The 16,276-nt window shown below is 32.6% G+C and overlaps 1 protein-coding gene across 1 annotated transcript in view; it reads left to right on the top strand.

Moving 5' to 3' along the window:
• LOC145295181 (kelch-like protein 20) overlaps window positions 1–16,276 on the top strand; it is a 115,564-nt gene that overhangs the window by 82,935 nt on the left and 16,353 nt on the right. The window contains exons 5-8 of the mRNA XM_080141443.1: window positions 1,542–1,725; window positions 3,592–3,735; window positions 10,908–11,041; window positions 15,879–16,087. Of these exons, the coding sequence (XP_079997569.1) occupies window positions 1,542–1,725; window positions 3,592–3,735; window positions 10,908–11,041; window positions 15,879–16,087 (671 nt within the window). The remainder of the gene's footprint in view (window positions 1–1,541; window positions 1,726–3,591; window positions 3,736–10,907; window positions 11,042–15,878; window positions 16,088–16,276) is intronic.

Below are 16,276 nucleotides of genomic sequence, written 5' to 3'. Positions count from 1 at the left end.
CTTTCTCCTCCCCCTCTCTCTCTCCCTCTCTCTCCCCTCCCTCTCTCTCTCTTTTCCCTCTTTATCTCTCTCTCTCTTTTCCCTCGTTATCTCTCTCTCTCTTTGCCCTCTCTCTCTCTCTTTGCCCTCTCTCTCTCTCTTTGCCCTCTCTCTCTCTCTCTGCCCTCTCTCTCTCTCTCTGCCCTCTCTTTCTCTCTCTGCCCTCTTTCTCTCTCTTTGCCCTCTTTCTCTCTTCTCTCTTTCTTAGAGTAATATTCACCAGCCGACCTATATTTAAAACTGTACAAAGATAGAGGGTTGGAAGGAAGCCACCTGTTCTGGATTCAAGTATCACTCTTGGCAAAATTGGTTTAAGCTGCTTTGTACTTAGAAACCTAACCTGGTGCATATATAGTTTTACTCTGATTTTATCCCAAAAATTATTTTAACTTTTCAAATTACAACATTAAACGGATTATTTATTTTTTTTAATTACGTAATTTACAAAAATTAGAATCCCCAAACAACACTGGCTAGTATATCTATGAAGTTGAAGCTTTCCAAAAAAGGGAAACAAATGTATTTTATTTTATTTTTAAAGGTAAGTTTTGTTTTTTTTTTAAGTTTTGTTTTAAGAGATATTAAGTTTAATACAATAGTGGACAATGTTGAATGTAGATGATTCAACAATATAGTCAACTTTTAAAAAACTGCATAATAAAATTTACTGGAGAGTTCTCCTGGACTTTAAAAATTATAATTATTCATGTTTTTTTCTGGATAGTTTATGGCAGTTCACTATCCAAAACATTTTCTTTTTTGTTTGAATCATGCGTTATTATTTTTCTAGTAAGTAATTTACGCTTTTAAACAAAAATTGTAAATCTGTTTGCACCACTTATTCTAATATATTGGTTTCATTCACTGAAATGTTGATTATGAGCTTAAAAAGGCTTAACAATTTATTTTGTATTTACATTTTGTGTTGATAAACGTTTCATTCAGTCTATACGTGACTATCATTTATATTTTTGCATGCTTATTCTTGTTTCATCTTATTCCGATTATCTATAAATATAATGAAATGTTTTCTGATATAATTGTTTTTAGTTTTCCTTAACCTTAAACTAACTTTGTCTAAATCCATTTTAAAAAAATTCTTATTTTAGCCTCTAATAATGTACAAAATGCATCAGGCGCCAACATTTTAGCCTTTTCTATGCCCCCCCCCCTTTTTTTTTTTTTACTATAATTTTGTTTTTCTGCTATATTTACGAATAGTCAACCTCTCATTTGTTCAGGGATGAATGATACTTTCCCACCCACATATTGTATATTTGTTCCTCTCCCTGAAGCCAGATTAACATTTTTAGAATTTTATTTTTTTTTATTTGTAGAATTTTAAAGTTTTAAATAAAATAAAGTGAAAAATTTTCTATTTATGCATATCTAGCACAAATGCTGACCATTCTATTAAGAAAGAAAAGGCAAAAGTTTTTTTTTTATATTGAAAAAAATTTTTATAAATGTTTTTAACTGGAAACGTTTTCCTTCTTTTATAGTTGGTGGTTGGTGCAGTGGTGATGCAATCTCTAGTGTTGAACGATACGATCCCCAAACGAGTGAATGGCGGATGGTTGCCCCGATGAGTAAAAGACGCTGTGGAGTTGGTGTTGCAGTTTTGAATGATCTTCTCTATGCAGTTGGTGGCCATGATGGACAATCTTATTTAAATAGCATTGAAAGGTAGTAATTCATTTATAGTGCTTGAAATATTCCTCTGGTTTGTACTATATTAACATTTATTGCATTTACCTGTGGTGTTCTATACGAAAGGCCTACTCATAGGCCTTCACTTTGGAATCAAGACCCTTTTCATTTTTTTATACTTTTAAACAAAAATTGTTTAAAAGTATAAAAAAATGCAAATATACTTTTTTTTTCTTAGTAGTAATTTGTGTATCCTTCAAAAAAAAGGATTTAAAAGCAAAATTGTTTAATTTTAAGTTAAAAACAAAAAAAAACAATGTTATAAGAGAATCTAATGTTCACCCCTGTGATGTTCAAATATGTTTTTGAAAATGATCCATATGAAGGTGGCTCAATGCAGCATTTCTAGTAATTTCAAATATGAAATTGTTTATTCTTAACCCAATCAAAAAAGTATCCATTTACAAAGTTATATTTTCTGTAAACTTCTTGGATTTTGCGAAGATTATAAAAAGACAAAATTAATATATTAAACCATAATTGATGAGGTTAGTCTGTTTCTACAGTCAAAGAACTATACTTGTGCATCTCCTCAGCCCAGGCATCTCTTTTCAAAGAACACTTTAAGTACCCTTTATTTTTGATTTTGATCATGCATATGTTGAAATCCACAGTGACTAATACTCCATCTTTTCACATATTTGCACTACCATAGACAGTCACACATGTTCTACTATAGGCAGGAACACTAGTTTTTCTACAGACAGCTGCATGTGCATATTACTCCCCCCGCCCTACTTACACACTTTTAAAAATCGTAGATTTCATCAAATATTTTCCTACATTTTTCCCAAAATTATAGATAAATGTTACTACAATCCTTTTTCTTTTCCTTTAATATGGTTTTAATTAGGATAACATGTTGGTTTTATTGTCAACTTTTCTAATTAATATGAATTTTAACAAATAAATTTTTTTTTAATTTTCTTGCAAACTATTGTTAATCATGATCAAAAAAATTTTTTCTTCGATTTATGAAGATGAATAATGAACCATAATACTCTGTTGGTCTGTGATTTTAAAAAATAAAAATTGTATTTCTGATCTATTTTAATATTTAATCCTGATCAATATTATATTTTTGATTCATTATAGTAGAAGGAAGAGAAACTTTTAGTCTTAACACTGCCACCTATAATACCAGGACAAATTTAATAATGCTTATAAGCTTTAAAATGGACTGTTTGAGAAAACTTTTTGGCTGAAACAACTGTCCAGAGAGAATGACATCAGCTTCAATGAATCTGAATCATGTTATGTAATATGCAAAGATGATTTTCAACATAACATTTGTTTAAAAAATGCATTCATCCATGTAAAAATCATACCCTTAAACATTTCAACATTGTCCGGCAGAAATAAGTGGTTTTAATTCAAGTTGTATATAGCATAATTTTACTTAGTTGTGAATTTAAGATTACGTTTCAATATTTTGTATGATAACGTATGTAGGAATTAAATGTATCAGTAATTTATCATTATTGCTACAAGTTGTTCATTGTATAAATTTCATAATCTAAAAGCAGAGTTTAATTCCTGTAGAATGCTATGCATTTTCGTTGTCTCTTCAATCAAACTAAAAAATAAATGTCACTAAAAATATTCTGAGGCAAAACTTGCAATTTTAATAAATAATATTGCGATATAAAAACTGTACTTCATTTATTTGATTGGTTTGAAAAATGTAATATTTATCTTTACTTTAGGTTGAATAACTAGTCTAATTTTAATATTTGTCTAATAAAAATGGAGTAGTAAAATTTTTCTTTTTTCTGTTTTTTTTAATTTTTAAATATTTCTCAACAAATATAAAGGAAATGTTTTTCTTTTTCTCTTTTAAAGATATGATCCTCAGACAAATCAGTGGAGTAGTGATGTTGCCCCAACTAGTTCTTGTCGGACAAGTGTTGGCGTGGCTGTGCTAGATGGCCACATGTATGCTGTGGGAGGTCAAGATGGCGTTTCCTGTCTAAATTTTGTTGAAAGGTAACTTTTTTTCTATTATTATAAACTTACTTTTTATTTTATTTTTTAACAGAAATGAAGTACAATTCCGGATAATGTTACCATTTATTAATGAGTTTTCCTTAATGTCTCTTACATTACTTACATAATAGTAAGCATAAAAGTAGAAATCTAAAAATATTTATTTCTTAGATGTTAACGATATCAATCTCGAATCCAATCTCCTTTTTGTATAGAGAGTTCCACAGGACATCATTTCCTAGCACTCGCTTGTGTGGGAGAGAGAGAGAGGAGAGGGAGGAAGCGCTTATCTTTAACAAAAAGGGGTTTCTGTTTTGATATTTTAATTTTTTTTATTTTTAATGTTTTTTGTGTTATTTTTTGTGTTTTTTTTTTATTCTTTGTCATTTTGTAATTTTTTTTTCCTTGTTTTTGGCTGTTTTGTTAATGACTCTCTTTTCTGTTTTTTCTGATCAGAACTTTTTTCTTTGTACGAAGAATAGTTGAGCCTCTTCATGGATGTCCTATCTGTATTTGGAACTTTTCTATCGACTATGATTAAAATATCAAGACGTTTTTACCAATAATATAATCTTTATTATAGTACACAATACACACTGAAGAGCAAAGACATTTATATATCTAAAATATAACATTAAGTTAGTTGGATTTTCAAAGTCGGATCATAATACCAATCCACCTAACATATCGCTATTTGATTCTGGCTAATTTTCATCACTATTATCAACAGATTGTAGAATTGATTTTAACTTAAAGTGTGAGGGGGTGGGGTCCTCTAGTTGATTAGTAGTTAAAGTGAATTTTAAAAAAAATTTTTTTTAATTTAATTTTCACCCCAAACAAGGCACAGTGCCACTTTGAAGTAGGGGGCTATTATCAGGGACATAAGTTTCAGAGGTATTATGGAGGGAGATGAGTAGCAAGATGTCTGTTCACATTATACTTGAACTTCTACATGTCAGTACAGAAAGCAGAATCCCGGAAGGGAACTCCAAAGTCTAGCAGTTCTGGGGAAGAAACTATTGGACTAGAAGGCTTTCTTACACCTAGGGATCTCTACTGTGAAGGGGTGGGATTTAATTGCTTGTCGGGGGTATTCACGTTGAGGGGGTACAAGTGCTTGTAGTTCGTCAGAGCATTCACCATTAAAGTACTTGTAGAACAGGCAGAAGAATGCAACATTTCGTCGATGGGACAGAGGCTGAAGCTTAGATGACAGTTCAGGACCTATCAAGTTGGTGACTCTCTTTTGAACCCTATCAAGGAGTGAGAGACAAGTAGCCTCCATACATGGGCGAATGGTGGCCTTATAGAGGTATAGGATACTTTCAGGTGTAAGTAGCTGTCTAGCATGGTAGAGAGTCCACCTTCTTCACAGCAGCCTTGGCAATGCTCTCAATGTATCTATTCCAGTTCATGTTCCCTGTAAATGTTAGGCCGTGGAGTTTAAAGGAAGTACTTTCGCGTAATGTGTTCTTTGCTATTGGTGGTAGTGAAGGTTTCTTGTAATTATTGAAGGAAACAAGCTTAGTCTTGGCAGCATTGAATGTGACCATCCATTTTTTTTTCCCCATTCCACTACAGATTGGAGGTCATCCTATAATGTTTCTGCCATTTCCTTAGATATGTGTTCATTTGTTTTCCCCTCGTGCCTGTTATAGAGAGTGGTGTCATCAGCAAATATACCCATCTCAGAAACAATTTTATCCGGGAGGTCATTTATGAATATCAGGAATAATAAAGGTCCGAGGATAGACCCCCTGAGGTACTCCTTCATTTATATCATATTGTTTAGATGTACGACCATTGAGGACAACCTGGATTTTTCTTTTACTTGAGAAGGATTTAATTACATTATGTATTCTTCCAGTGATACCATATGATCCAATTTTCCTTAGAAGACCATCATGCCATACCCTATCAAAAGCCTTAGATATATCGAGGGCTACCACTCTACCCTCCCCTGTTTCATCCACTGAACGGTATATGCATTCAGAGATTACAGTTAGGATATCTGCTGTGGATCAAGTTGCCTAAATCCATATTGATTGTCGGTCAGGAGTTCAGTAGCTGTAAGGTGATGGACTAGAGCTTGATTAATTAAGGACTCAAATATTTTGGCGATAAATGGGAGAAGGCTAATGGGGTGATAATTTAATGGGTCAGTTCTTTCGTCAGAATTCTTGAAAACTAGTATCACAGAAGCGGTTTTCCAGCAGTCAGGAAAGCAAGATTCGTTAAGGCATTTGTTATAAAGTTTGGAGAGAACTGGAGCAACCTCAGCAGAGTATTTTTTTAATAGCACAGCCGGGATGAGATCAGGTCCACATGCTTTTGAGGTGTCTTAGTTTTTTATGATACCATGTACCTGAGAAGGGGTGATTATCAAATCATCTAGTGTGGCGTCTATCTGTCCGCCAAGGAAAGTCAGGGAGGGAGTGGTGTGCCGGGTCCAATATGGAGTTTGAGGCAAACCGACTGACGAGCAGGTTAGCCTTCTTGGTTGCTGTGCAAACAACTTCATGATCGTTTGATAGTGGGGGAATCATTAACTGCCCATTATTTACTACACCATTGTAGATTTTCCAAAAATCATGAGTTCCTAATTTCTGTGCTTCGATGTGGTTTTTGGTGGTTTCAGTGTATTCTGCCTTAGCTGTCGCTATTTCTCTCTTACAATACTTCTAGCTTCTATATACTTCTGTTTGTTTGAACTGGACTTATGTCCGTTGAATCTGCAGTACGCATGCAGCTTCACAAATAGAAGTAAACCATTGGGGAGAGTGGGGCTTGCTATAGAATTTTTGTGTGGGAACATGTGCTTCAATTGCAGTTTTGAACCATTCAATGATCTCATTTGCACACTGTTCAGCTGGAAGAAAAAAGATATTTCCCCATGGGGCATTTCTGATGAGATCCCTGATGGCTTCCCAGTCAGCCTTTTTGTAATACCTTGTTTTGAGCAGTGGGTCTTCAGTTTTGGGTCGAGAATTAAGGGCAGTATCTACCATTATCACAGCATGATCAGCATTCCAGAGTGGGCTGTGGGCATCCGTTATATAATAATTAGGAACTGTGGTCAGAAATAGATCTAGAAGTGAGGCATGTTGATCTTGCTGGTCTGGGAAACGTGTCGGAAATGTAACCGTCTGTGATAGGGAATGAGATATAGAGAAGCTATGTGTTGTGCTACCAGCTACGTCTGTGTAAGTAGAGAATTCAAGCCAGTTACTGTGGTGGATATTGAAGTCACCAAATACATGTACTTGTGCGCTAGTATTGAGGAAGAGTTCTATATCTATGCTGTCAGAGACTTTGTTTATTAGAGTACAGACCTGGGTTGAGGGGGAGCAGTAGAGAAAATACAGCTAATATTATGTTGCATGTTTAGTCTGAAGCACATAAAGACCTGGTCGTCTGATTCTAGTTTTATTTTTCTAGTCAGGGGGCGTGGTTTATGAATATAGACTCCAAGCCCATGCATGTGTCTGTCTCAGTCCTTATGGCAGAGTGGGAGATAACCAGGCATGTTAAAGTGGTTAGAGGGAATGAAGGAGTGTGGGTTAGTTTCACTTAATGCTAAGATATCCGGGGTGTTTTCTAGGAGAAATGCTTCAACATCATTTAAGTTAGTTCTAAGCCTACTGATATTCGTAAATGCCAAACCTCAAGGGTGGAGGCAGGTTGGTTTTCTCTGAGTTTGGTGCTGATTTAAACGTAATTTTAGATTGAACTGTCATTTCATTTTATTTGATTTAAAGGTTTTATTTAGGGTGAGTGGTGGTGGTGGGGGGGGTTGCTGGACAAGTGGTTGTACAAAATATCAGACCTGCAATACAAGTAGACCATCAGCTCTCTCTTCGCCTATAGGATTGTGGCCTCTGGAAAGCCCACCAGGGATGAGTGCAGGGTTCCTTTCCATGCGTGATATGGCACTACAAACATCCCGATATTATACAACTGCTGATGGAGCAGCCGCTCTAAGCGCTACCAAAAAGTTAGGTTAGAGCACCTGTACTATCAGTCGGAAACAGCACTCAGGAACTGTCAATCCGGTACCCTCAACCCATCAGACAAAGTCAGCCCAGTCCAACTGTACCGGCATATATGGTATTGTAGCACTCCCATAGTATCCAGTTTAGGGGGATGGGATGTGGCGGGAGTGGGAAAAATGATGTTCATTGCCTTAATCAGGAAACATGGTCGACCACTGGGTGATTTTGTTGAGTCCCTGTGATAGCACCTCTATGCCTGGCTAATAGGCAAAGGGGGAGTATGAAAGCCTATCTCCTCCTTAAGCAGTTTAGGTCTGCCAACCTGTAATTTTGTTTGAGTCACCAGCTTTAGGAAGATTGTCATCCAGGACTGAAGAGGCCTCCCTCCACTAGATTTAGCTTCAGAGTTTTCCTTCTAAATGGATGACCTGGGAAGATCTACGGGTCCATCAGCACCGAGAGGGTTCACCCCCACATAAACTAGGTATTTCTGCGACCCTCGCATGGATAGTTAATGTTAATTGGTTATTTCGTAGGTTATATATCTACTGAAAAGTTACATTCCTCAAAGTGATTGAAAAGGACATTACTGTGCTTTCCATTTTCATTGTTAATGGAAGAGGGGATAAGTAGGAATTCATACAGTGAAAGCAACTAAATTTGTAACAGGATTGGTTTGAGAGAGAGAGGAGTTAATGTATGGTTTAGATATAGTTTATATGTTAGTTATGGAGTAGAATAACATGTTAAAGTATGATTAACTTGATATTAGGAATTAAAATTTGGTGCCCAATTTAAGACAACAGAAAGATAAGATGTATATTCAATGTAGATACAAGTAACAGCATTTGATTTGGAGTACAGTTCAGTACAGGTATAACTGGAAAAAATATAAGTTATGGCGTACTCTGTAAGTATAATTAAGTATAAATGGTATGTTTTCAGTAGATACGAATGTATGGAATTTTAGATGTTAAGTATGTTTGTTTTCTTCAGACTTTTAACGAAGGAAGATAGCTTCGCCTTTCTTTTAAAATCCGGAAGTTTGTATTTTGTATAATAATGAGTAACAGTTCAGTTTTTATGTATTAATTGTAATACTATCTCCTATCAAAGAGAGTTAAAGGGTTGCTATTTATAAGTATAAGTATCTACTTTAAAGCTTAGCTATGAGGTAAGAATATACTCATAAGCATGAGTTAGTAGAAATCTTGAGAGGCTAATGTGTAACGATTACGGAAAAGCCAGTCTACTAAGGTTTGAGGGCTAAAAAAAACCCTTCAAGTTACGTGCAATGGGTTAGGTTTTAATAGCAGCTTGGGAAATAGAGCAGTCGGTTAGTGATCAGGAGAGAGGGTTTAAATAACAGAGTACAGTATAATTACATGTTAGGATATAGATTTTTGGGTAGAGTTTAGAAAAAAAAAAAGGTTTGGCATGCAAAACAGACAAAGGCAGTCGTCTTGGAGGTAAAGTATTTTTAGGATAAAATTGGATATACGTAACATAATAGCAGCAGTATTTGTACGGTTTTGAGAAAAATCACAGGTACATAGTGTTGGGGTTTATTGTTCTAGTCCATAATTTATGCCAGGCACAAAGCATCTAAAGGGAGTCTGATATTGTAACTGCGTCTGTCTAATTTTTTAAAGTAGTTGAGTAGAGTATTATAATGTGTTCATCTTAGCATAAGACTAGAATGAAAGTTTATGGTAATATTCAAAGTGATATAAGGAATTAGATGAAGATTAGATGTACGGTCACTGATGTTGAGCAGATTGGGGGGGAAAAAAATTTATTCAGAAAATTTGTCTTAGTAGTGATATAAGATTAAAGAGATTTACAGCAGGGGAATACTGAAAGTAAGATGTGAGCTGTTGAGGATCCAGTATAGTCGATTTGATATAGGTAGCAAGATGATCATATTTTAGTATGTACGAATTGTACATATTAAGTATACTACTTAAAAGTTCTTCTACCCTCTATCAAAGAATAAATCTGTTTGTAACCTTTGTATGATTCTGTATTCTTGTTTATTACTTTTAATTCAACAATGCTTTTTTATTGTAGCTTTATCTATTTCGAGTTAGAATGTTCTAGTTCCTAGGTTTAAGGCCAGCTTTACCTTATAATTAAAATACAATAATGGATCTTTTATCAATTTGAGAAGTCGGATTATTTTGTATTTAGATTAGAAAAACTAATTTAAAATCTGGTTAAAAGTAATACAGTTTGGGTTAAGTATTAAGTTTAGACTGATTAAAAATAATGCATACTGCAGAGAAAAAAAGCCGTGTTTATCATTTCTCTTGCTGACCTAAACAAATGTAAGCTAAAACCCATCATAAAAAAGATTTCCAAATTTTGTGTTCATACTTTCGCTATCTGCTAGACAATTACATGTGTTTAAAATAAACTTTAAAATATTTCTTTTTTTACCCTACTACTAAGTAACATACTTTTACAAATGCCCACATAACCAGTTATTTTCATTAGATTCAATGGGTAAATTATTTTGCATGCTGTATAAGTGGTCTTATGATTTCTATTCATAAACACTTCACAACTGGCTTCTTTAAAGATTTTTACTTTCTTTCCACGATATTTCGAAATTGATGGAGTCACAATAATATTACAATAATTCTTTATTCATTTTTTCATGGTCATCTTGTAACTCGTCAGTAGAATTTTAACAATTCACATTTTCTTGGAAACGTAATCTCAATTCATAATATAGATGTGTATATTTTACTTGGATTAATAAACCAGGAGGAGGTATCAATAAAATAAATTTCAGGTTTCTATTTTTTTCTTGAGTTATTTTATTTTTTTATTTTTTTTTTTTTTTAAGGATCTCTTGCCCTTCCAGATTATTTGCTTCCTCTAAGTGTTTCATGGAAATCTTTTCATATACAATAATAGAATACTGAAATCCATGCTTATTTATGAAAACTCTTCATTATCAAACTTCCCACACATCTCGCTTTTAACATGGTACAAGGTTAAGCTATAACAGAATATTTTGTAGTTTCCATATTTTTGTGTTTGTCTTGCAACGTTTCTCCCTCCCCTTACTTTGATTTTTTTGTTTTGCTGGGGGGGGGGGGGTTCTTCATGCTTTTGAAGAGAGGTATTTTTTGTACTTCATGTTTTATTTAAATTTACAACTTTTTTCAGATATGATCCTCAAATTAACAAATGGACAAAAGTAGCATCAATGAGTACGAGACGATTAGGTGTTGGTGTTGCTGTTCTTGGTGGTTATCTCTATGCTGTTGGTGGCAGTGATGGCACATCTCCGTTAAATACAGGTAAGATTTTTTTTTTGTACTGTTTGTAGTATGAAATGTAAATTCAACTTGAATTCATATTTTTTCCTTTTCTGTTTGTTTTTGTGTTTTTTGATTTAAATGAAACATTGTTTTTGCTTTTACTTTTTTTTTTTTCTTTAACAAAAAATGCATTTATTTAAAACTAGCCTATTTGTGGTTCAGGTTCTGGGAATTCATAGTAAGTGATGAAAATTCAATAGCCAAGCCCAAGCTAGAATTAATGATGAATAATACTACATGATAATGATGTTAGCAATATTAATACAAAGATGAGTAATAACAAATTGTAATACTACTATTACTACTTATAGTAATAACATAGATAATATAAAGAGTAATAATGATGTAAATGATAATAGTAATACTGAGAAAAATATAATACAAGTCGTAATGATAATACTGATAGCAAACTTATGATACTAATAAAACCATAGCCATAAAATAATAAAATTAACCAAGGAAATAAAAAATACTAAAGATTGTTAAGAATATAACAATCTTAATACTAATAATATTAATAACAGTAAGCTTAATAGGAATTATAACAGTAAAATGACCAATAGAAATAATCAAATTGTAACAGTGAAATGACCTATAGAAATAATCAAAATAGTAATAAAACAAATACAAAAACTACTATTCTTACCACTACAACTAATAAAAATAGAATGTTAAAATAATAAAAAACAAAATTATGAAGAACGTAGAAAAGTACTAATAGTAAAAATAGTATCATTAAGAATACTAATACCACCAACCACAATATAATAATACTACTAATATTAGTTTTAAAAAAATATTATAGCTTTAGGCTTAGCTGTCACTACATTAAATAGCCGAAGGGTCCAGAAGGATGAAAAGACCGAGGGGACAAAGCACTAACCAAACCTTCATTGAATGAGTGCGAATTGGACTTTAGAGATTCTTATTGCCACCCTGATTTCAATGAAAGCAGAAAACAAGAAGAATGTAGAAAATCCAAATTGTACTTTTAGTAAAAGCAATAGCAATACTTACACTACTAAAGTCCTCTCATCATCACCCTAAAAAAACATAACAGCAACACCCAATAATAAGTAAATAATAAATATAGTTGTTGTCAGGAGTGAGTATTACCACACTAAAGAGTAGAGTTGTACTGTATATTTGTTTTTATTAAATTCTGTCAAAGTATTTGTTAATCTTCTGGGAAAGGCCTTCTGTAGCAATAATATTAATATTAAAATCACTACCACCAACAAAAACAAAGCAACAACAATAAGGTCTGGTCAACACTGCATCTTAAGTTAAAAGGAAAGGTACAAACTGTGGTGTCTATATGTGTGTGTGTGTGTGTGTGTGTATATATATATATATATATATATACACACACACACACACATTATATTTTAAAAACAATATGTATGCTGCTCCCCATGTGGTGGGGGGTGGGGGAGGTACCAAGTTGGTTAAAGGGAAAATTATTCCCAACCTGCATTTAGGTAAAAATGCACTTTCGTAAATAATTGAATTCATTTAAAATGTATCGCAAAAACAAATAACGTGTATATATATATATATATATATATATATATATATATATATATATATTAATTATTATTTACTATAATAATTATTAAATACCTACAGACTAGAACCCCGGCAACAGAACCCCGAGAGACTCGAACCCCGGCAACAGAAGTCATGTCTGGCTTCATTAGCAAGGACCCGAACTACGAGGCTACCGCAAACCGCAAGAGATACAAGTTGAAATTGAACATTTATTCTTTTAACGTCTATATATATATATATATATATATATATATATATATATATATATATATATATATATTATATAAAATAAAAATTACAATTAAATTTACCAAAATGATCCAAGATGGTAAAATTAAAGTATATTATAAATATTAAAGAATTAATATTTATAAAATTATCTCAGCCAGATGTAAAAGCTTGATAAAACCAAATAGGAAATAGAGCTTATAATATGAGCAAACAGTTAATAAAACATGTTAAAAAACACTTTGAAATGAGTTAAAAACATATTTAATCTGAAAAGGAAACACTAGATAAATGGATAGTCCTAGTGTTTCCTTTTCAGATTAAATATGTTTTTAACTCATTTCAAAGTGTTTTTTAACATATTTTATTAACTGTTTGCTCATATATACATATATATATATATACATATATAAGAAAAAATAGTAGTAGTAATAGTAGGTATTGAAAAAACAATCAGTATAATAACAATAGGTAAGAGTAGTGGTTGGTGTATAAAGGTCAAGAAGCAAAACAAAATCCTGTTCTAGTGTAGTAATTATTGAATCCAAGTAAAAGAGGAAAAAGGTTAATTTTTAGTTATTGAAGCAATCCATACATATGATTGCTGCAAACCATGAGGAGAAACACGAGCATTGTATAAATAATCGGCTTGTTTTAGTGTGTGTTTGCGCTTACTTTTTGTAAACTAAATGCGTTTTGTAAGTGATGGCCTTATATTGAAAAAGGGAATAAAAAAAAAATAAAGATGAAAATTTATAAACCCATGTATCCAAAAAATGTTTCCGTAGATAATCGAAAGTGATACAGTTCACTGTATCACTTTCGATTATGAAATTTTCTGTGTTTGAAAAGTTTGAACTGTTAATCTGAATAGTGAGTGTCTGTAATCTTAATGCTTAGTGTTATCTGCTGAGTGTCGTTAAATGTCTGTTAAACTAAGAATGCAAGAGGGGTCATTTGTTATTTCAGTTTTGTAGTCAAACGTAATACATATAAAATTAATTGATGTCAGAAGTCTAATAATTTACGGGTGGCATATGGCTAGGTACGCCTATGGAAAAAAAAAAAAAAAAAGACCCAATGATTTATGGTTCGATGGGAGTAGTAAATGTAAAGAGGGGAAAAATATTTGCTACTTTCTATCAGGGATTATGTATTTGAGAGAGTAAGGCGAGATGGATAAGTTATAGTATTTATTAAACAATGACAATGTGTGCATGTATTGTAGCGCAAAAACACGCTGGAAATGATGAATGTGAAAGATTTGTAGAAGAATTGTCTCATTGTTTTCCTATAGTGTTGAAAGTTGTATGGGAAAATTTCTATTTTATTGTAGAGATAAATATTTATCAATTTAAAATGTATAACTAATCTATATAATATTCTGGGTGTTCCTTCCTTAGTTTGTACGTTACACTTTGAAAAGAGCCAAATATTTTTAAGACCAAACTTAATTTGGCTTTAAAAAGTCCAATCTGGCAACCCTGGACAATGTAGCCTTGTTTTCGAATATCATTATTATAATATCATGAGAAAAGAACTAACAGTAATTTCAACATGCAAGTCAGTAAAACAAAAAATATAAGAACATTCAAAAGAAACAGGGCAAAAAAAAAAAAACACTGTCTGCCAAGAATGTTGGATTGAAGGAGTAAATGAAAGATGGTTCTTACACTGATTTTATTATTTATATTGAACTATGTAGAACAGTATTCTTTTCTGAGTATATATTAGTACTTTCTAATTTATCATTTGTGTCAGTTTTATATTTAAAATACGATTGACACTATTTTCATAGAAATGTTAAACTCATATTTGCTGTGTGTTATTCGTTTTTCTATCTGAAACACTTTCTTCACTATTCAGAAAAATATCAGCTTTATCAAAACAGTAGCAGGGAGACCTGACATTACCCCGGATTGAATGAAGATTAACAAATGTTCCACCCTCCCATATTTTTATTGTCCTTGATTGCCCATTTTTCAATCAAATTCTTGGAAATCTATTGTGGTGTACTATGAGGAAGCTTCGCATGTCTCCCTGGACTGAATTAGTCCACAACACATAATTTACATTGCACTGTAAAGAACTTACTATTGATTTTATCAAATTATTTTATATAGTAGCTTGAATTAAAATTTAAAATGCAAAAGTCAAGTATCATGCTTTAATTGTGCTTTAAATAGAAACGTTCCTTTTGAACGTGCCCCTTGTTTACTATCGTTTTTTTGCTGGGCCCTTTTGCTTGTACAGTGATAAAACTTCTCAAATACAGTAGTGATGCTAGGCTGTATAAGGTGTTAATTTTGGTCAAAATCAAACTGTTTTCTTTAATCAGATTTTTTTAATTATTGAATTTTAATACTTATCAGAGGCATTCCAATGCAAAACCTATCTTAGAACATTCCCAGGCACATCAAATACATTTGTATGAAATTTTAAAAAAATAAATCAACCCAGTTATTTCGAAGTCCATAGGGAACACACACACTCGCAAAACTGAACTAATGGTATATTATTAGAATCAACAGGTTCCTCTGGATGTTTTAGTTTGGTTTTTAATGATCAAGTTTTTTTTCTCTTGTGATGTAAGGAAAAAATTATTTTAATTTTAGTTAGAGCATATATAAAATTGAAACTCTTAACCAGAAACAAGCTCTGGCATGTACATAGCCATTGTGATAAATCTTTTTAGACCATGGATAAAAGTTGTCTGCAGAATTTGGCTGATCCACATGAAAATTGTTGCGAAATTTGCATCTTATCTTAAAAATTGCCTAAATTGGCTTTTTTCTAATTTTTGTTTTGGTGAACGATAAGAGTACAGTCTTACTGCTGAATCATCCAAAAATCCAGATTTTTAATAAATAATTAAATTCATATTTTATTTTCGTCAGCAATGCCACTACTTTTGTAAGTCTTGTATAAAACAAAAACATAAAATTGCTGTAATTCTTTTATTAAAAATATAAATTCTCTTGCCAACACCAGCAAAAGAAAAAGAACCTAATGGTATTTAAAAATTTTCTTTTTTCAGTTGAACGCTATGATCCGCGGACAAATCGTTGGAACCCAGTATCCCCAATGGGGACTCGTCGAAAGCATTTAGGAGTGGCAGTGTACAATAATATGATTTATGCTGTGGGCGGTAGAGATGATACAACTGAACTTAGTAGTGCTGAACGTTACAATCCTCAGACCAACACGTGGCAGCCTGTAGTGGCGATGACCTCGAGGCGAAGTGGGGTTAGTATATCTTCTTTTTTTTTTTTTTTTTTGGTCCAGTTTCCAAATGTGATGAAGTTCTCCATAGTTTAATTTTTTTGTCTTGTTTAAAATGTTGCTGGAAAAATATTATATAAGGTCACTTTAAGCAATATATTTAAAAGATATGTTCTTTGATCTGACTGTAACTTAAATTCAGTCAAAATTCAG

This window comes from Euprymna scolopes, chromosome 2 (genome assembly GCF_053919585.1).
Source record: "Euprymna scolopes isolate OS-2025 chromosome 2, ASM5391958v1, whole genome shotgun sequence".
NCBI lineage: Eukaryota > Metazoa > Mollusca > Cephalopoda > Sepiida > Sepiolidae > Euprymna > Euprymna scolopes.
Note: the sequence above shows the minus strand (reverse complement) of the source record. Positions and strands in the feature narration are given on the sequence as shown.